This window comes from Lepidothrix coronata, unplaced genomic scaffold, assembly GCF_001604755.1.
Source record: "Lepidothrix coronata isolate B3197 unplaced genomic scaffold, Lepidothrix_coronata-1.0 Scaffold48, whole genome shotgun sequence".
In the NCBI taxonomy this organism is placed as follows: domain Eukaryota; kingdom Metazoa; phylum Chordata; class Aves; order Passeriformes; family Pipridae; genus Lepidothrix; species Lepidothrix coronata.
The window spans coordinates 420002-443004 of NW_016690228.1; the positions used below are offsets into that span (position 1 = coordinate 420002).

Here is a 23003-nt window from a genome sequence, read left to right on the forward strand (position 1 = left end):
GAGATTAGCATCACTCTCTGCACTCATCCTCATAAGGAAGTTGTAGACAGCAATGAGGGCTCTTCTCGGCCTCCTCCTCTCTAAGCTGAGCAAATCTAGTATCCACAGTTGTTCCTCATAAGTCTTGCCCTCTAATCCTTTCATCATCTTTGTTGCCTCTCCTTGAACACTCTAATATTTTTTATATCTTTCTTACTGCACACAGCACTCAAGGTGAGACTGCACTAATGCTGAGTAAAGTGGGATAAACACTTCTTTTGACTGGTTAGCTGCATTGTGCCTAATGCACACCAGGTTGGCCCTTTTGGCCACCAGTATACATTGTTGACTCATACTGGGCTTCCCATCAGCCAAACCCACCAAATTTTTTTCTGCAGGACATTCCAGCCTCTTGTCCCCCAGTCCACTCATACATCCAGGATTACCTGATCCCAGGTGCAGAATCTGGCATTTGTCCTGATTAAACATCATATAGATGGTGATTGGCCAGCCCTCTAATCTATCCAGATCTCTATATTAGGCCTATCTACCCTCAAGAGAATCAGTGGTTTCTCCTAATTTAGTATAATCAGTAAACTTAGGGTGGACTCAGATCCTGCATCCAGGTCATTGATAAAAACATTGAAGAAAATTGGATCCAAAGGAGTGGATGGTTTTGCTTGTTTCTTTTAATCGGGAGCGTGGGGTTAAAGCCAGAGATCACGAATCAGTTCACAGCCTCCACCAGCTAAACTCTCTGCTTGAGACTGATTCATTATAAATCAGCTTTCTTGCAGCTTAATTTACCCGCCTGTAAAACAGGTAATTCAGAGCCAGACCATCAGCTGTGAACTGGCACAGCTCCACTCAGTTCCCAGTGTCAGGAGGGGGCATATTTGGCCAAAATTAAGCATCATGCATCCCTGGTGAGGCAAGCAGAGTGATTTACATCATGACCTGGCTCACTGCATCCATGTCTACACGGACAAGCACAGATGTGACAGGATGCTGCTCTGATACAGATATTGAACAGCTCTTCTTAAGCTGAAGTGGCAATGCAGCTTCCAGAGGGGATCTGTCATATGCCTAGCATGTGGCTTGTGTCTACAGGGCACCCACTCATATAAAAATGATTTTTCTCTACATCACAGGAGCAAAGAAGTTTTATTAATCTCAACTAATCTGGCCTCTACTGTTGACAATGAAGTCTGCTATGTCCATGCTTGTCTGTGAAATATTGCTGGTTTCAAAATACTATTTCTCTGGGTGTTAGAATTAAGTGATCCCTTATAATGCTCTCCCAAACTATGCTTGGGAAGTGAAATGACAGAGTCAAACAAAAATAATCTCTTGAAATTCAATTTATGGAGCCAGTCAGAAAGTACCTAAGCACATATCTGATAGGAAAGCTTCACTTCACTAATATCAACTAATTAGAGAATTAACTTCATGATTTTCTGCCCAACTAACATAATTTCAAAATCTCCCTTCAAGAGTTCTCAGATCAGGGTATTGCTTGGTACAATCTCAAGACATCCTGCTTGAGCAGAGAAACAAAACCAAATGTTTCTCTTACCTGACCTCCTCCTGGTCTTAACTGAGCATAAGGATTGATGGTTTAGTTGTTCAATTTCCCCCAAGAGTTTTAGTTTTTCCATGAGGTTAAAATATAATATGGATCATACTCCTACTACAAGAAGCGACTAATACACAGTATGCAATATTAATCATAGGTGATATTTTCAGAACATAAAAATATAATATCCTCAGAGAGCATTCCATATATTTTTAAGAAGACACGAAGACTTCATGGACAGTGCAAGAGATCTCTTGAAAAAAGAAAAATCTTACCTGTCACAAGCTGTTGTCCTGCTAGTCCTACTGGAACCATCCCCAGATTATTCATAGCTGTAGCCCAAGCTGTCGGATCAGTGACTGACATGTTAAGCTGTGTGGTGTCTATAGCTATGCTTCCCAAACCATCAGCTGCTGCAAGAAAATAAACGAGAGAAGTCAATGCATCACAATTTTTAACCAAAACTTTCAGTGAAAATGAGGTATCGCCACTGCTGATTTTGGGTTTGTTTTGTTTCCTAATTGTGATCCACCTTTAGAACATTGCTAATAGTACTTGGTATTGTATAGCTAAACATAAAGACATTGGAAACATGCAACAGACATAACATGAAATAAGAATGATTCAGGCTGGTTATATGGAAAACTTTTTCACCCTGAGGGCAGTCAAGCAGTGGACCAGGCTGTGCAGTCATCACTCCTGGTAGCTCTCAAGACGCAACTTGATAAAGCCCTGAGCAGCCAGCCTGACCCTATGGCTGGCCCTGCTCTAAACAGGAGGTTGGATTGGAGACCTTCTGAGGCCTCTCCCAGCCTGAATGAATTGCCCTGCAATACTCTGATATAATTTAATGATACATAAATAATTGTGGCAACTTGTCAGAAAGCTGAGAGAACCAAGCACACCCCAAGGTAAGAATTGTTTTTCATAAGGTGCAATTTTTTGTTTGTAAAAGATTTAAGAACACCTTATCCCCTAAATAAAAAGAGATCAAACTAAATCCATTCACTATGGGAAATACTAAGTTTCGTTCTAAAAAAAAAGAGGGAATTTTCATTAATATGGTCAAAATAGACTGAGCCCAGGTGTGGATTTTCCTAGGTTGGGGAAGGAAGAGTGAGTCAGATAGCTAAGGGATGGTACCTTTCTGATACCGAAACATTAAATACAAGATGTGATCACACATTTTTGCTTCTCCCCTCCCCAGTCACAGCTGAAATCATCTCTTTCCGACTATTTTCTTATGACCTTTGCAGACCTGAGATATTTACCAGCAGCCATTGCTTCTCCCCAGTTCCTTTTTTGTTCCCGTTAGACTTCTTCAGCTAGGAATAACGAACTACTGTATTAGCAGCATCTTGAGATGGGATATCACTAAGCACAGGGGCCACATACAGCTCATTAGGCTCTGAAACAGAAAAGACAGAAATCAACTATCAGTGCCACAGTCAGAACACAACAACAGACCACTTTGGGAATCCACTCAAAGCTCCTGCCCACTCCCTCTGGATCACCAGCCCCAGTCTCTTTGCACACATTTAGCAGGTACTGTAGACGTGTTTCAGCAAATGCTCATTCTTGCCTGCTGAACGAACAGTAACACATATGAATCTGTCAGACCACTGAAAAGCCCCTCACAAATTAGGTCTTATCAGTAGCTACACAGCCTCCTCAGCATGAAGGCATCAGCTGAAAGAACATATTAAGGGATGAATATGATTTATTCTTTTTTAAACCGTTAACAATTAACTGATGTTGTGAGTTTCAAGGAAATAGTTGTCTGTTCTGAGATAAAAAGGAAAAAAAATACTATGCAATGACTTACAGAATGAATCCTGCAGTGATGTGGAAAAGAAAACCTAACAAAGCTGAGGACAATGCCTGCTCCTTAACTAATGCTGTATCTTTGGCTCACAAAGGTTAGTTAGCTCAAAGCAAAAGTGGAGTATCTGTTTCTAGCTGATTGCTCTCATCAAGTATCTGTCAGACCATGAATTTTACATAAAGGCAACTTGCTGTTGCTATTGTTGTTTGTGAAGCTGACCATGTCAGCGTATTGCTGGTCAGTGCATCACTGGTTGGAAAGGCTGAATGAGCCACTGGTAAGAGGTGTGACCAAAGTGAGTTCCCAGCACTTAAAGCAGGGGAAGAAAATGCTGGACTGAGAATGATCACATACACATACCCATGTTAGTTTTTGTGCCTTAGTTACATGGGACTACGGGCAAAGGAGGGCTACATTATTTTTTGGCTGTCCAGCAGCCAGCAACTGACCATTTTGAACATTTTTTTAATGTTCGGAAGTCATTAATGCTGTGCAGTTGTATCTTGGTGACTTGTTCAGCCCTAAAATAGTTGTGCTAACTTTAAAAAAGTACTTGAAAGACCTTAATTAAGAGGTTTCCAACATGCAAACCCTAAGGATTCATCCTTAGAAAAGACACAATTAACATAATTACACTGTATTTTAGCTTAGTACCTCCCACACTTTTTCATGTGATGTGCATAAAGTACAAGCCAGAAAGCTTTATACTATAGTTCCATGACACCGTATAGATCACTTCATAGGAACATCACCACATCAATGGCTGTAAAATCAAAGAAAGAGTTGAGATCAGGCAATGCTCTACATTTTTTAGTTTGTTGTAATTTACAAATAACCAGTATACTAGGCTAAAAAGCATTTTGTTCAAATCTACAGTGGGTCCATTTAAAAGTCAATATTTATCAACTCTTAATATTTGAATTTGCAATTCCAATTCTTATTTGATCTCCACTATTCATTATACATAACATAAAATATTTTTATGGTAAAATTAGCTTTTAAATAACATCTATAAACACCAAACAAACATTGAATGAAAGTCATCTGTGGGGAATATGACTACCATAAGGCAAGGCACCCAAGATTTATGTCCAGTTTTTAGAAACTGGATGTCTCCTGTTCAGCTCCTTAAACTTGTACTTAGCTCTTTCCACAGAGGCTATAAACTTCTGACCACAAACATCTATTTCACAGTTAGGGCTCACTGAATTATTCCTTGTCAATAAGTTATTTCTCCCCTTGCTCTTTGTGAATAATTTCCAAACCAATCCCAATTTACAAACATATGTTGAATAGCTCAGATGAGAGTGGTTCGCTTCTTCCCCTGACCAGCAGCCTTGATGAAGAAAGGGGGATTTAAAAGCCAACAGTGATGAAATGCCTCTTCATACCTTGTTGCATGCTATTTGCTTGTCCCCATAATGCATCACCGTAACCAATGGGGAGGAAGGAGGTACTGCCCCCTGGTTTTGGGGGCATCTCAGGTAGGCATGGACTACTGGGATAAGAGGTAGAGAATTGGCATTGTATTCTCTCTCTGCCACCCTCCTTCCCCCACTTTACTGCTTACTGAAGTGTGCACCAGGTGACATAAGCAGATCTGCTGTCAAACTACAGATCTGTTGCTACAATCTCTACCACCCAAATCCACATTGCAGTTGCACCAGCTCTGCCAGAAATGCAGAGCTGGTGCATAAAGGATCAGACACTGGGCTAGACAAATGCACCTCACCTATTGGGAATTAGTAGGTGACTTTTTGATGTTTGCCTTCTGACAGGTTGTCCACATATTTCAAATTTTGGTATACGTTCATGAAGTAGCCACAAGTATTTGTTAAAGTCCTTGCAGAGGAACAAGAACATAACACCATGATTATGAAAGAAAGAGGAATCAGTGGGTTAATTGCTGAAACTTATGTTGTACTGGGGCCTCTGGTGGTCTAGTGGTTAGGGTGCAGGACTCTCACCGCTGCTGCGACCCGGGTTCGATTCCCGGCCCCCCGGGCAGATGGAGCTCGTTAGCCCTGTGAGGCAATCCATCTAAGAGAAGGTCACTCTAAACAAACCTACGTCCTGAGAACCTCACTGCCACTGTCCGAGTTTCACTCGGCCCCGGCAGATGAACCTCAGGATTAAAGGGTGGGCTCAGTTCAGCGCAAGCTGTGTCTCACCTAAAAAATCCACTGCGCAGGCTCGAAGGGTTAATGACCTTTCCCAAATCTTCGCTCGCGAAGACTGGCCATTATTATGTTGTACTATACCACTAGATCTGCCCAATATGCCATAGAATTCTTTGCTCAAAACACACTCTTGTAGCCCACACTGGCTCTAGGCAGCTTTGCTTTCTCTCTGACCATCAAGTCTACTGTTTTATCAGCAAGACCTGGATGCAGTGCAAGCAGAACTGGGGAAAACCCATAAAAGAGCGCGTGAGAAGACTAAAGTAAAACTAGTTCTATCTAACCAAGAACTGCTGCAGGCTATTTTGTCAGTGGAAGAGAGCTGAATAACAAGCATAAATGAACTTATGAACACTGAATAATTTGCAGTAAGCTGTAGGCAGAACTAATGCTCCATCCTGAAGGACACAGACTGTAGAAACTAGCTCTTTTTAAAAGAAAAATACTAATTGTGAACATCCCTTCGAGTGACAACTCAGTGGTTACATTAACACAGAGCAATATAATATGGCTAAAATAATCTTACAGGCATTTCACACCTGATTTAGACTCAAACATTAGCTTTTGTTTAAAAGTTTTCAAAAATTTGGATAGAGAAGGTTCCATTAATGCTTAAAATTAAATCAGCTTTGGGCAAATTTCAGCTTTTCACTGTATAGCTGAGACACTGCACTATTAAAGCCTTCATGGCACTGGAAACAAACCAACCCAGGAAAACAAACCAGCCCACTGACTAGGTCATATTAAAAAGCCAAGTGCTAAGTTCAATGAGAAATACATCTACTAGCAAAGATTCTTGCTTTCTTAATAATAAATGGAATCACTGTGCCACTGATTAAACCGGCAAGAAAGCATAAGCTTATGCAGGGATCTTGTGTAACCTGAGCAGACGTTAATCAACACTTTTTAATGACATTGCACCTTTAGAAAGCATTCCTGATCTGCAATTCATGTGCAAAAGAAATCTGTGTTTTTAAACACTTGTGCATGGGAGTAGCTCTACTCAAGGGGAGTAACTTCAGAAGCAAATAAAACCATAATACTGATTTATTTTCACATTTAGGAGAAAATGTCTAACGTTCTGGGCCCTGCTATTCCTTGAGATTTGGTAGAACCAGGGTTGTTAATACAAACTTTTTTATTTGAGAACTTCTGATTAACAAAATGTTAATGCCAAACACTTTGTAAAGGAATTTCACGTTACACTTTTTGGGTGGTCTCTCTTTTTGCAGATACAATGCAAGGACTGGTCCTTGAACGGTGGATTGCGAGGGACATTAAGACTTCCCTCAGACAGGTTGTCAGGAAGATAAAGCACCCTCAAGTCCATATCAATGAGCACTTCTCAGTCATAGCAGTCATAGCAGATTGTACTTAGTGTGCATATTTTATACCAGGCAATTAAATGCAGTTACCCAAATGAATACAGAAATCAGCTATATATTGTGCATCAATTATCACAGGCAATGAATGCCATGAGACAAAGAAATTAACACAACATAAAACTAATTCAATAACACAGTAGACTGTGAAGTTAAAATCCTACCCTTTAGATATCCATAACACCGCAGACAATGAGTTACAACACTGAGTGTAGCTGATTAAATGTACCACTGTAATGAGGCTCTGTAGAGTGCCCAGGTCAGCGGCCAGCCCTGGGATGCAAGAAGGAGGTTCTCTGCCCAACTCTGACACCAACCTGGTGGGTAACATTTCAGTTATTTCACCTCTTTGTCTAATTTTCATGACCACTACATCCTTCAAGGAAAAGATTGATGGCATCAACCTTTCAAAACCTGGGACTACAAGTTGCGAAGACATTAAATGCTATTGGTGCCAGTTCTTGAGACAACGCAAATGGGAAGCAGCAATGTGGCATCTTGTAAACTGCTACATCTAGGCAAGTTTTCCCGTCCTTAAAAGAATGGCAATTTCAAAGTGTTACTGTTCACTGTGATTCATAGGAGAGTGGTCATTAGGTTGGTCACACTCCACCTGACCTGCCAAAGTACAGGTAATTTAATAGGCTATCTCCAGCTGTCTTCTAAAATATATCAAGCGTTTTGTATTGGTTCTTCCCAATATTTTTGTTTGTCCATCTGAATACAAGACTCCCAGTAAAGAAGGGAGAAAGAGAAAGAAAAGCTAGACAGGGATATACTGTAAGTCGCTATCTAATTCTTCCTGACCATCTTACAATGAAGAAAGATGGGAGTAGCAACAAAGAAGGTGATACTTTTGTGCCATAGCACAAAAGGTGATACTTTTGTGCCCTATATGGGGCACATGAAAAAAAGAGCATCTTCAATGTGATTCTGAAGGTGGCTTTAATTAATAATATTGCATATGCAGTGTTACAAAAGGAGGCATTGCCTCGTGTTTTTGCGTGGCTAGTGTATGTTAACACCTAGAAAACCTCACCTAAATTCTGAAATTCAAAAGGAATTGAAGAAATACACACATTCCTTGCAATAATTTGCAAAAAGACTTTTACTAACTCTAAAAAAATACATGAGGTACCAGATCATTTTTGAAAAAAAGTCTTATTTTCTGGGATGGGACCCTAACTTAGGCATCTACTGCTTCACCTCCTTGCAATTCTACTGGAGAGGCCTGTTGCTTTCCAGCATCTCCAGAGTCATCCTGTTTATCTGGATTTGTCTGTCATGCCTCTCTCACAGGATGCCTTTGAAAGCAAAGATTGATTCTGTAGGAACTGGCACTTTCCTTAAGAAAACAGCTTCATTAGGCACAAGCAAGTGACAATAAGCTCCCTTAGAGCCTAAATGGGAGCTCTAGTTACGTGTTCACTCACATTATTTTTCTGATTTTTTGTCTTATGAATGATTTATAACACCTTTGTCCATTCTATATTATGCCACTAAAAACTACATTGTTATCTTACAAACTCATAAAATATGTGCTGCCGCATTAAAAGCTTTCACTTTTCACTAGGTACACTGAATATGTAGGTTTCTGCATAGTTGCAAAGGATCCTTTCCACCAATTTTCACTGAAAAATAGTTAATGAGTACATCATGGACATACTTATATGACTAAGACTACTTAGAGAAAAATCACAATATATTTAATATTCAACAAAGCCAATTTGTACAACGCATATTTTCTGGAAGAATTGCTCATTTGAGATGCTGAGTTACTTCAATCCTCTGCCCCAGTGCTTCTTGAAGATAACACATTGTACACACAAAGGCCAGAATTCTCTTGGAAAGCAGAACACTGAAAGACTTCAACAGAGAAAGAAAAATAAAACAGAGGTCACCAAGACAAACAGGTGTTGTCTTGAGATGCTCCTTGAAAGGTCACTCGGTAATATTTCATGGTAAATCCTGAACTTCACTGGTATCTCAGAGCAAAGTCTTAATAGGTTACAAATGCACTTTTTCTTTTGTGTGTATTTTACCAGCTGTGGTCTGAATCTGCTGATGCCTATAAATAAAAGAATCTGGAAGCACATTAAGCAAAGCATTATAGAAGTCCAGCTTACTTACTGAAAAAGCATATGCAGTTCCAAAATCATCTGGAACAGAAAAAAAAAAAAGCCATGCTGCTGGCTAGCAATGCAGTGCAGTCTTGATAAAAAGAGGTCTGATTATTCCTTGAACACAAAACACTGTTGTGAACTGATGATTACATCTCCATTTTTTACCCTGCCAAGATGGCTTGCAATTGTGACTCGCTTCCCATTTAAAAGAGCATGACATTTAGACATACTGACTAAATTAGGACAATCCTTTATTTAAAGGCCTGCATTTAAATTTAATTTATATTTAACAACAGCAACAAAAGTATCCTGAAATCTTTTAATTACTTATAGTAGTATTTTAATAGCAAGCCTTGTATCACATTGTTTTCTACTAAAGGCCAGTGACCACTTTAGAAACGTGATATCCCACACCACTGTATTTCAGTCCAAAGAGGAAGCACCTGAAGTGGCTTTTGAGCAAACACACTTCAGCAATTTTACTGAAAGGCTGAATAGTGAAATGAGAGGTGCTGGAAAGGCTCCTTGATGCCATAAAGTACCTGGGCCAGTCATTATATATGGGCTATACATGCTATTTCTTATCTTTCTGGGCTTGAGAGAATACGTATATAAATGAATCACACTTATCAAATACCTTCTCTCAGTCTACCGTACAATGTCCTTGCTTCGTGTTTACCAGACCTACATCAAGCTGCTAAAATACAAAAGGTTGTTTGGTTGGATTTTTTTAAAACAAAAACAAAGGGGGGGGGAAGGAAAGAAAAAGAAAAAAGACCAAAGCAAGCTGGGACACATTTCCAGAAAGAGCATGTTGGCTAATCTAAAGTGAAATCACTCCCGTGTCACCTTCTGAAAAAAATAAATGGCTTGACAGGTAAGCCCTCTCTGTGGCAGAGCCCCAGTGACAGTACCATACAGACCATCAGAGGCAGGGGTGCCTCATTACTGAATTTCCAAATGAACACAGACTGCTGTCTGCTAGTCCCAGAAGACCAGGATACAGTTGACTTTCACATGGTAACATTATGTATGGAAAGTCTATTTTAAGTAACTTTTTAGAAGTTTCTAAAATGCATTCATTATAATTTTTCTACTCCTTCAAAGTCCGTATAATTCAACTCCTGGAGTTAAGGCAGCCTGTCTTTTCAGGCAGAGATTCATGGGGAAGAAAACTCAAACCTGTCAATCAAACTATTTTCATATTTTTAAAATACAGTTTTATCACTGGGTCAAATTGTGGCAAGAGGTGATATCTACGTGTCCTTGGTTAAGTGCCTGGGTGACCTGCAGAGCACGGTTTTGCAGAATACTTGAAGCAATCTAAAGTCATACTGATCAAAATGTTATGCAATACCATCAAGTATTTTCTCAGTGACAGCTGTTAGGTGAAACTCTGGAAAAGAGGTTTAGGCTTGGTTGGTTTGTTTTAACTCAAGGTTTCTGATGCTAAATTTTGCTTAAGAGAAAATCTCACTGTCTCTTCTATCAACGTACATCTGTCCTCACTCTGAAAGCTGCCACCCCTTTTAGCACATCACACTCAGGATATCTTCTCCAGCTACAAGCTCTAAATCACTAGTGTGCTCCCTGGGCTCATTTATCTTGCACTTATTTTATTTCTCTTAGTTTACCTCCTGTTCTCCATTTACCTCATAATGCTCTTTCTTGCTTTTTTTTGTATTATTTTGTTTCCATTCACTGACTCTACACTTCCCCTTACAACGGAGGCCCATTTCTTGCCTTAATCTGCTCTGGGCCATTCTCTCATCCAAGTATCTCTTCGCATTATTGTTTCTTACACTGTACTGTTTTATTACGAATGGGAGGGATTCACCTCGCCTAACTTCTGGCAATGTAGACATGTATGCTTGAGTTTTCCTGCTGCCATCGTTGCCAATGGGGAGAACCAGATACTTCTGCCAGCCTGTTTCAGACACCTACTTTGCTAGGCAATGAAGTACACCTTGGAGGTGCACATCTCACTCCTCTGAGTAGAAGTCTACACTGCAGTTCTGGATATGAACATCTGTTTTGTCAGACACCCATGGGATGAGATGAGCTGCGCTGAGCAAACTGTGCCTTGGGAGCTCAACCGTCGCTCTGCTACCTGCATACCATATGAATCCCAGTAAGACACTCAATCCTGAGGGACTTGGCTCTTTTGCTTGATAACTCTGGCCTAGTGAACTGCAGGAGAATAGAAAGCATGACTCAGTTTGCAATAACTCTAAAAAATGTCCTAAATATAGATACATATAGATATTTAGAGAGAGAGAGATGGTTTGCTTTCTGATTTTATTTTCTGCCCGTCTCCAGTGATTATGTCAACATATGACTATTAGTGTTTGACAACGGGAACTGCCCACTCTAACACATTTCCTGCAACTGTGATGCTCTACATCTGCCTTTTCTCTGGAGAGAAAAACATCCTGGACCTTTTCTTCCTACTTCCAAATGAATTCCATCTCCTCCTCCTCATTTCTTTACTAGACACTTAACTTCCTGGCTTCTTGCAACTCCCATTTTAAAGATCAGTGGAAACCACACACACCTCTTGGCTACCACAGTCCTTTGTTTCTGCCCATCAGCCTTGCCACATATAATCGCATTCAAGTTGAGCACAACACCTTCAGGCAAAGCCCCACCAGCACATAGAATCACTAAATCACAGAATCACAGAATACTCGGAGTTGGAAGGGACCCACAAGGATCATCGAGTCCAACTCTTAGCCCTGCCCAGGACCATTCCCAAGAGTCACACCATGTGCCCAAGAGTATCATCCAAACATTTCTTGAACTCTGTCAGGCTTGGTGCTGTGAACACTTCCCCGGGAGCCTGTTCCAGTCCCCAACCACCCTCTGCGTGAGGAATCTTTTTCTAATATCCAACCTAAACCTCCCTTGACACAACTTCAGGCCATTCCCTTGGGTCCTGTCACTGGTCACCACAGAGAAAAGATCAGTGCCTGCCCCTTCTCTTCCGCTCCCCGTATCTTTGTATTCCCTCATATGCATCAGCTTTCAACAGAAGTTGAATTAAGTTGCTAAGCAGAGCCAAGAATTTTGTCTGTTTTCTGAACAGTTGTTTATGGGATCACTGGCAAGTTACCTAAATTAGGATTATCACATACTCTGTGGCCACTGAGGGAGAAGCAATCCCACAGTTAACATAAGGTCAGATCAAGAGAATAGCAGCTGCTGTGCATCAGCTATGATCAGGCAACAAAAGTTATTGCGATGCTTCTCCCTTGTAACTAGCTGTCAGAGGGTCAGGATAGAGGAGGCTTGAGCTGCAGATCATGGAGAATATAATGATGCTAAAACCCCTTCCTCCCTCCAGTTGGTCCTCTTGCACCTTTAGGCAGACAACAATCCTTCTATTCCCCTTTCCCTGAAACACCTTCCTGTATGTGTATTTCTTCAGTTTCAGTTATAAATCTTCAGGGCAGGAAATCATGTAGATTTTCCCTCAGGCAGGGCTAAAACCTACTAGAAACCCATCATTCCTTGTGCTGTAATTGGACTGATACTGGCTTTAGCCAGGAGGCCCCCAGGCAGGGATGTCAGTGAGCCAGCAATGCTCTGAGACCCAGAGGCAAGGCCACCGCCTTGCCAGGCTTCTGCATAGCACCTTGTGCAACAACGCTTTCATCCCTTTTAAGGCTTTTAAAATACTACTGTGTTATAAAACTAGGAATATTGATGATCATAGCATCCCCCTCTCTCCTCATGCAGGCCTTCCGCCCCTTTCATGAAGCTAATAATCCTCTCACAAACCACTTTCCAAAGTGTTTTACATTTGTTTGTCTTTTCTTATTTGATTTATAAGCTCTTCAGGTCAGAGAATTTGCCTTTATCTATGTTGGCAAAGTACAATGTCAATTTACTGCACTATATAAATATTTCCTAATAACAAGGGCAATAATAAGAATAATGTATTTACTGTAATGCAGTATTTCTAGCCTTCAAGATACAATAAGAAACAACCCAAAGTCAACAACAAGACCGAAAGATTTTCAGAACCTTTAACTGTGAAGTGGAAGCCACGAAGTCACTCTGTGAAACTTTGGTAAATTAGTTACTTATATTCATAAATAGCAGTAAAAATCCTTGCAAATTGACCCTCTGGAAAATATCAAGCAGAACATAACCAGTGTAAACCAGCAGAGCACTGCTTCACATGTGTATTATAAGGGTCACAAATGGCTTTCTAGTTACTTTTTAAACAAATGCAATGTTAATACTTTCACTGCAACATTATGAATAAAGCATTTGGCCTGTAGCTATGAATATGGTATCTGATGGCTTTTGACTTGTTTGTTTATACTGTCATCCAGAAAATTTATGTACCGTGCTCTCTTAGACTCAATCTTGACTTCACCTCTTGAACGTGCAGAGGGCACAGCCCATGTAGAGGGCTCTGGGGTGCAGCAGTTTGCCTCAGCTTCCCCAGTGTAGCTTGATGGCTACCTTCAATGCCCTCCCTACAGCAGCACAGAGCTCTTCTGGTACACGGGAGAGAGAACAGGGTGCCAGGGTCAGTGTCCATACCTATTTGGCACCATCTTAGTTCATGTTGCTAATGGTTTCTTTGCTCTTTAAAGCTCTGAGGTATCAAATTAATCAAAATAATGGTGATGGTGCAAGAGATTAAACTGACAGGAGTATGAACTGCCCTTGTTTATCCAGGTGATACTACAGGAAGTGCAATGCCGATACATGTAGAGGACAAAGCCCTGTCCTTTGAATTTACAGCCTGAATAGAAAATGCTTTGTGAGACCACTATATTTCTGTCTAAAATATATGGTTTAATTTAGGAGTGCCCAAGTGACACTAGTGGCCTCTGATATATAAGGGGTCAGGAAAAATGACCTCTATGTACCTTCTTGCCTGAAGCTCAGAACAACAGCAAGTGGATTATTTTGAATGGGCCCCATTTATTATTCTTTTAATTGCCTACTAATACTTCTTTCAGTAGGAAAGACTAATAGAGCCCTTCTAGCTCCAACTGTCTTCCAAACCATCCAAAATTGCAATTCAGCCAAAACAAATAAGGGGTCTTCCATTCTCTATAAATGAAAAAGCAACTGGACAGGGATCTAGGAGATTCCTGTTCCTCTTGCAACACACCTTTGGCAAGTAATTTAAACTGTCTATGCCTTCATCCCCTATGAAATGGTGTGATTATACTTTCTTTATCCCAGACTTTATTAATTTTGCCTAGTCAGGCTGTTCTCTGCTTATGGGTTATGTCCAGCATCACAGGACTATGACCTGGGCCTGCAGATAACACAGGATGGCATTAGGTTGAGGAATATTTTTTCCCCGTAAAAATCAAAACCAAAGCAGAGTAGAATAAAAAAAAAAAAATCAATGATCATAATTTCCTTTGGAATCGCTGTCTATCTGAATGTGGAGAAAATAGTAAGTTTCCTTTAAAAGTACTTGCAATGAAATTCACACTCTGTCAGGTGTAAATTACAGCCTTCATCTCATCTTGTTCTATCTACAGCTCCTTTCTTAGTCATGCATAGCACCAGTGTACAAAAATATTTCCTGCATGTGATCAAGCAAGTATGGGCACATAAGATGCAAACAAAATACGAGACTTAAAAAAAAAATATTTACTGGCATCTTAAAAGAAAACTAAAAGTTTGTAATCATACGATTTCTCACTGATTTGCAACTGTGCTTGGGAAGACAATTCGAATAAATCTATGAAATATTTTCTTAAAGAAGTCACAGAGAACTGAGATAGCTAAAAATAAATGACAGAAAGAAATAATAAACCCAGGAACATGATTATATTGTGCAATCACAGATACAGTAGATCACTTAAATTAAATCTTGATCATAATAGAGCTGCTCAGTGGAATAGCACGGGAAAGAGACTTTTCATCTTTTTTTTTCCCCAGTGTTTTATAGAAGACCTTCTGATTGCATATGCTTTACAACATCTAATAGATTACTTCAGGCGAATATCTATACACCATACTAAACACTGTAGAAACTCAGTTTCATCCATGCTCATCTTTGAAACAGTGAACTCCTCCCCAAGTCCCGTGGGTTGGTGACACTGTGAAGTGCATCAATGGCACATGGTGATGCATCACAAAGTTTGGGAGGAGTCACCAGATGGAGTTGTAGTGCACTGTCGTGTTAGTCCATATTTCAAGGTACAAACGATTTCAGCTTGGGTAGAAATTCAATGTTCTTAATCTTCTTTAGGACAGCTGTGGCTAGGGGCAAGGAAGCAGCGTATTTAGTTTAATTACATGTCCAGAAATGCCTGAGCTAGGAAATTCTCTCTTTAAAGTCAGCAATTTCCTTTCATTCAGGAATAGTTAAAAACTCTTAATTGTTAAGCTACCTAAACAAAGGCTATACCTGAGGTTTACTACTGATTAACTCTCCAAATGCTTATCAGTTGGTGAAGACTTGATGTCTGTCACAGCTCAGAGAGAGAAGCAAAAATTTTCTGGATGACAATCAAACACCTTTGGGGGGCACTAAAATTAAAAATTTGCTTGTTCAAATAATGCATGAACAAAACAGCTTTGTATGATTTCTCAGGGAATGAAAAAAGATGCCATACCTGCTATGAATGGCTACAGGTGTTCTGAAAAATCTGCAGACAAGATACCAGACTTTTCCTGTTGTGTCTGGTACAGTTTTTTACACTTTCCAGGGTAAGGCAATCAAGTTCTGACCCCTAGCTTCCTATTAATCAACACTTGGGCCAGTAAATGTAGTTTAATTGAAGTCCATTCATGTTTCTAAGGGAAGTTTAATGATGGAAAGATTCATGCTCCATCTCATCTCAGTGGTAGTAAGATTCATGTATGTGGATCCATCACTGAGAATGGCCTGGCCTCTGTCATCATTAATTGAAGCATATTAAGAGATTTAGCAGAAAAAAAATATCCAAATTTGAAATGTCAAGAGACAGATCCATCCAGTTTCATATTCTGTAGTTATATTATACCTTAATTACAGTTAATTGGGAGATATTGTTCCTGGTGGAAGAGCATCTGACAGTTTTTGTGGATGATTAAACATAGAACAGAATTTGATGCATTTGTTGAATGTGGGATCTGTTTATTGCAACTCTATCTAGAGTATCATTCCCACTACATAGCAAAACAAAAGAAAGTCACAGATCAAAAATATTTTCCTCGCCCTGAGCACAGAACCAATGAGGGCTTCAATACCATTTGTGAAAGAGTAATCTTTGATTGAGTGGTATTAGCTGGACTCCTTTCCCCATACAGTATAAAATACAAAAAGTAGAAACCCAGGCTGACAGCATGAGCTCAGCTTCTGCTGGTGTTGATATGGTTTGCTCACACTTATTGACCTATGGCTGTGTATGATGCTGAAATATGTTTTCCTGGGCTGTCTGAGATCATTGCTTATGCTTAAAATATAAATGGAAGGATTGGTTTTATCACTGAAAAATAAGCAGTGCATGTCTTCTGCCTGAAAAGTAAGCAAATTAACATTTGTGAAGTAATCTTTCTTCACAGTTACCAAAAAAAAAAAAAAAAAAAAAAAGTAACATAATTGGCTAGGTTACTGGTACTAGCAAAAGTCTTGGTTTTCACAAACCCTATGCATGCTGGTTTTCTAAATGCTTGATTACTTTGAACTGCAACAATTGTGATAAATCATTTTCTATTTACTCTTTAGTGCAACTACATGCTTTGGGCAAAGATTTTTTTTTGTTCATTATTTAGTTAGTTTTAAAAGCAAAACCACTCTTTTAACACATTTTTCCATTCCCAGTGATGGATTTTATCTTTGATATGTGATCCAGTTATTTAACTACCTCTCACTACTTCTCCCATGAATTGTTTATACAGCAACTTGGCAGCATAATTTGCATATCACAGGAAAGATCCCATTATATGTTCCCAGAGGTGCAGTTGCACTAGCTTTATCACTTTCTGCCACCAATGCACATCCCAGAAGCAGAGTGTCTGGTTAATCCAGAAAGGCGCTTCTTGGCTGCCAATAGTAATTAAACATTAATGGTGCAGTTACAACATTTTCAGCCACTCAAAAATTATCTACCCATTGTCTTTGCTAAATATAATACCTAAGAAGATATTTATTTTTTCATACGAATTTTCCTTCCATAGGAAAATCACAAAGCTTTACCTTTATTATATTCTGTTCAGCTGTTGCAGACTTGACCTAAAATTACTAGACAAGGAACAAATGCACAAAGAAAAAAAAAAAGTTGGAAAGAAGGAAAACATGCTTAGAAGCAGAGTAACTCAGTATACCACAGAAGAGCTGGAGAAGACTAGGAGCTGGACATGGTATTTGCTCTCCAGACTCTTATTTGATGACCAAATGGGACAACGGCTCTAACTGCAGGTTTCATGATGATATAAAGCCCATATTTGGGTGTATTCCAGATTATTCTTCACACATTGTATGAAACTTAAAAATAATGACAGCAACATAACTTTCACTGAGAGGAGCACTTACTCCAAGAGTACTCTAGCAACATCAAAGCATACAACCATTAGGGATCAGAGCACAGGAATTGAAGGGAAGCCAGAAATACACCACAGTCAAACACCAATTAATTTCCTTGCACAAAGCACTGCTGCCTCCAGATGTTTTCCCAACAAGCAGACAAACAGTCCCATGCCTTCAAACAGAGCTGTCTGACATATATTTGGAGGAAATACACATTGAAGGTACCAAATCTTGTCACCTTTGATGGTCCCTGTACACCACCGGGCAGTGAAAGACTAAGCACTTGAAATATCAGAAATGCAAACTCCGTTTGGGTGAAATTTGGAGTCTGAGATCTAGATCAGAATTGTTAACAAAAAGAGCCTTCTCAGAAAGTGCCTCATGTAAACATAGTAACACCCCCCAGCTGCATTCAATGCAATAGCCAACCCAGCACCTTTCTCTCTAACAATATGACAAACCCACCATAGAGGGCTCGAAGAGAGAGAAGGGGTTGATTCACTAAGAAAACTAATGGGCTATTTAATCAGTAGCCTTTGAGTCACAAAGTCAACCTCAGTGAAGAGTGATTGAAACTGGTTATATCCCATGGCCCAAGATCGCATTACATAGTGCAATAGCCAGCAGGCACAGTGACAGAGCAAAAGGCAGATTAAGTCTAAGGATAGCCTGGTGGGCAGAAAGGAAAACCAGAGCTGTTCCTGCCTGTTTAAAAGTGAGCATTTAGTTTTTAAGCCTGTCGACATGATCCTTTTTGAACACATTATGTTTACTGACATGCTACCCTGATATTTTGGGTTAGTGAAACAAAAAAACCCCCAAAATCCCAATACCCCAAAACCCAAAACAAGAGGTAAGGTTATAAAATCAAATATGATGATTTCTGCATGTTAAAAGAAGTATTGCTTCCACAGAGACTTGGAAGCTTAAACAGCTGAAGCACTGTGCCAGTACATGAAAACCAAAAATGGAACTGACCTGGGTTTCACGGTTCAAGCGTGCCGTGGCAGGGATCCCGGCACTACTTCCAAATTCAAAGCTTGAATAAACACAATTGTAGTTTCTTGAAGTGGATGCTTTTAATGTAATCTGAAAAGGGTGTGAGAAAGGGCATACTCCTGAAATGTATGTTTCTTAGGTTTAAATTCTGGAGAAGCCCAACTCGTGACTGCTTGCTATTAAGACTGTTCAGGAGAGAGGGAGCGTCTTTGAGTTCACATACTTAATGCTCAGTGGTGTGTCTGCAGAGTAGCAGGAAATAAACAACAGTGAGGAGGGGTTAACCAGAGACCTGCTGGCTAATATCTATATGCCTGGAAACAGAAGGGAGAGGGCTGCAAGGTCAGATACAGTTCAATTGTTTCTAATAGGGCATCAGCCACAGAGCTACCAGGCACAGAGACACCTATCACAAGCTGTACCCACCTTCTATCCCCCCTAAACTCAAAATAGCAGTTGTGCATCACATCATGTCAATCTTTCTGAATTGATCTAGAATGTCCTCCTAGTTCCCAAATACAGCGTCATTACAAACCACCTGTACAGTAAATAGAAGGAGAAGACAGAGAGATCAAATAAGCCACCTATGCATGGATCTCCATCATAATATCTAAAACTCCTCAATAGCCCCCAAGATCTATTCTCCAGCTTATTTCCTAAGACAGTTGTGTGCCTTCTGAAATAATGCCACCATTCTGCCATAACTGCATCAAGGGAATATCCACACAGACGGTCAGATAAAAGTAAAAATGTCTCTGAGACTGAGTAGAAAATCCCTTTACTTAGAGCCTGTGTACCAAAATTCACCACTGCTCCAATAGATTTCCCCTTTCTTCACAATTGACTCAGCAGACAGGAAAGGGCTTTTTGAAGCCACCAGCTGTGTATGCAAACAGATGTATGGAGTTGGGCATGGAGCACAGCATGAGTCAGAAAATCCAGATGTGGGAAGGCTTGAGGAGGAGAGAGAGCAGCTGTCCATTATACTTGGAAATGTGCAGAGGAAGAATGAGCAAAGCTATGCTTCAGAAGAGCTCATTCTGCTGCAAATGTAAAGGATGCAGCAGACATTTTCCACAAGATCTATCTCAAGAACTAACATTGGCAGAAATCAGATACGATTGAAGACATTTTGCTTTAGCTTTTTGCTAGCAGCTTTTTTTAGAGAAAGACCTGGGGTACTGTGCCACATCCCTGTCTCCCCCTCCCTCCCCCCAAAAAGCAACAAATTCAACTCTATAATAGAATTACTAGACATTGAGGAAACACTCAATAGCAATGGAGAAGCATAAAGTAATACTGTGGTTGCACACATTTTTTTGGCATACAGACTAGTTACAGATGCTAACCGAGGCAATTTCATATGTCTAGATATTTACTCTATGCTTGTAAAATGAAATGGTATTTTTCATCCCATCTTGACTGGAACAGAGAATATGTTTGGATTATAAATTGTTTAGAATTACTTGTTAATACTGTTGGCTTTTCTGTATCTGCTTGTAGGAGGGACAGGAGGGAGAAGATGGATAATACTTGACAGATAAAACTATAGAAGAGAAAAACAGAAAGCAAGCTTTGTTTTGAACACATTTAAACTGGTCAAATGACAAGAATCAGTTGCCTTGGAAGCAGATCTGCAGCTAAATGAAACTTTTCACCTGTCCAATATATGAAATATTTATTATCTGAGGGTGACTAGAGATTCAATAAAGCCAGACACACAATGCAGAAAGCAGACCCAAGCTCATCACCTCCATGAATTTCACAGGTCCTGTGGCAGTCAGATTAGATTTTGCCACAGAGAAAGGGAAGTGGGCTCAATTGCAGTATTGGGTGTAAACAGAAATAAAACTAGAGGAAAGCAACTTCTTAACTTCGTATTTGATTTAACCAGGTTGGTGAAGTAAAATGATGATCTTATACTGTGTTTAGTAAGGCTGGAAAATATTATAATTTCCAATTAGAGAGAAGAGACCACTCTCTCTTTATATAATTACTTTTCCAATAAATTTTTCTTGGCCACTTGTTTCCCCATAAAAATTGCCCAGTGCTTTTGTCGTGTAGAAGTTGTTGTGTTATTTTTTTTTCCTTATTTTGTGGGGGTTAGAATTAATTTATTATAGAGATGAAACTTGGCAGAGATCCAGACACAACAATCTGAAAAACATTCATTCTAAAATTCAATTATGGGATTCCTTGTTTATTTTATCTCAGAATTTGATCCTGCAAAATGGATGACAGTTGATGCAAAAGTGGGCATGTAATCTAGTTCACTTTATTTTTCAGTAAAAAGACTTTAGATATTTCTGTTGCTGCAGACATAATCCTGACAGTGAACAAAAACCAGAGCCATTATTTAAAAAAGTTATAATTTTGCATAGCTGCTTTCATAAGCGAATCACACTTTGAAATAACATTTTTGCCCTTTATCACATTCGTTTCTCAGAAAATCCGGATTTCCAAGGTCTTTGATGTCCTTACTATTGCTAAACAGCTTTAACATCTGCATTCTAAGGTGCTGAAAATGTCTAATTAAGCTAAGGGGTAAAAATAAAGACAACAGTCCATTGTCATTATATTCTAAATTGTACCATAATAAAGTATAATATTTCTGCTAGGTCTGGGGATGGGGGGGGGGTGTATGTGGGTGTGGTTGTGGGTGTGTGTGAAGTGACTGAAAAGTTGTAGAGAGTTAACACACAACACCAAAATATGATCACTACTTTCAGTTCATGCCATTTCCTTATCACAGTGCACTGGGCAATTGCACGAACACTTTAGCAGTAAATATTGGATCAGATAACATCAAGTCAGAATTTCAGGCTCTTGGGTGCTGCATAGGACTGATCCTGCCCTAACAATTAAGATGGAAGTGAGTTATGAACAAGACGGGAGAGGAGGAAGAAGAGCACAAGGAAAGAGGCAATACGGTATCTGAATGGTGCCATTGCACAAAGTGTGCTCCCACAAAATTAATGCACAGACTGCTGGATTACTGTTTTCACAGTGGCATGTAACAATTATCTCCAGCCTCTTTCACAACATCACAGACCTTAAAATATTAACAAGTCCTCTGTTTCAGTTATGCTACTCTGGCACTAGTCCTGTGCCCTTTAGAGAGTGCACCTCTGATCCTGGGCAGGAGCATTTTTCCATATCTAACACATAACACTTAGTTATACACTCACACTTTTCCTAGACTCAGCCTTCATCTTCATTGCTTCTGTGCAAATTAGTTCCTCCACATCTGTTACAGTCCCTTTGCCCTCTAACAGAGCACTGTGCTTATGCTTTTCCAAGTATGCCAGAAAGAGGTTGCTAGGTTCCAAGTTCCCCAAAAAGCACAGAACGTGCCTTCTTTCCTGCCTTTCCATATGCCTGGAATACCCCCTTCTTTCCCACCATGGTACATGAAGTACCTTCCCTTTCTTTCAGAAAACTGAGAATCCATCTGTTCGTCAAAGTGCTCCATCTGCAACAACAGCAAGTCCAGTGATGTGCTGCCAATATTTCAACAAAGGGCTCCTCTAAACCCATTCCCCAGAGTCAGTAACACAGCCCACATCCCCAGGGTGAGGATGCTTGCAGACAGGAGGTGTGTGTGAAACAGGCAGGCTCTATTCATTTGGTTTTCCCATTTCGACAAAATACTTTCCCACACCTAAGGAAGTAGGCAGCACCATTTGGTAAATGCATTTCTTTTACATGCCTCCTACCAGAAGTGTTAATACTTGGGTCCTAGGAAGAGAAAAAACAAAACAAAACAACAACAACAAAAACAAACAAACAAACAAAACAAACGCAAACCAAACCAAACCAAAAACCAAACCAAACAAAACCAAAACAAAACAAACCTCACCCCCCCACACTTTGTTGCAAGAGTTGCAGAGTGTGCACAACAAAATACAAGGGATAAAGATGGTAGGGAGGAATCTGAATCCCTTCAAGGGACTTCTCAGGACTGTATCTGTGTCAAGCAAATTAGTGAAAGGGTCTCAGTTACAAAGAAGGAAATCGTGCCAAATTTTCCTTTCAACATGAACTAGTGAAGGCCTGAGCTTCACAAACATGACTGGTAAGCCTGAGGAAAAGGGTGAGGGAAGAGGGCTCAACAGTTAAGGCAGGCGTTTTTTCAGAAGGCAAGTGTACAGCACTTTTGCCATTCGTACTTCTGTATCAGGTCTGAATCCACATCATACAGTTCATAAATACATGTATGCATATATATGTATAAACACGTGAATTAGACAGTTGCTTTTACAAACTTGGGCTGCTGTCTTTTCTTCATAAGTCATCCTGTCTCAGGCATTTTAAAAGTCCAGGCTTAATAATTTTCCCTATGTGATCATACAAGAGTTGATGCAGGCCAGGATGCTCCAACTGCATGTACTTTTGATCATTCACCTTTTCTGTTCCTGTTTATCAGCTGCACAGTGTTAGATTTA

The 23003-nt window shown here is 39.9% G+C and overlaps 1 protein-coding gene across 8 annotated transcripts in view; it reads right to left on the bottom strand.

Moving 5' to 3' along the window:
• ENOX1 (ecto-NOX disulfide-thiol exchanger 1) overlaps positions 1-23003 on the bottom strand; it is a 365499-nt gene that overhangs the window by 132882 nt on the left and 209614 nt on the right. For 6 of the 8 annotated variants that reach the window (XM_017815136.1, XM_017815141.1, XM_017815140.1 and 3 more), the window contains 2 exons: positions 2827-2963; positions 1831-1968 (listed from right to left, as the gene is read on the bottom strand). In XM_017815136.1, the coding sequence (XP_017670625.1) occupies positions 1831-1968; positions 2827-2836 (148 nt within the window). In that variant the 5' untranslated portion in view covers positions 2837-2963. Of the gene's footprint in view, positions 1-1830; positions 1969-2813; positions 2964-18537; positions 18743-23003 lie in introns of those variants that run through there. The other 2 variants (XM_017815137.1, XM_017815139.1) reach the window with 2 other exon arrangements.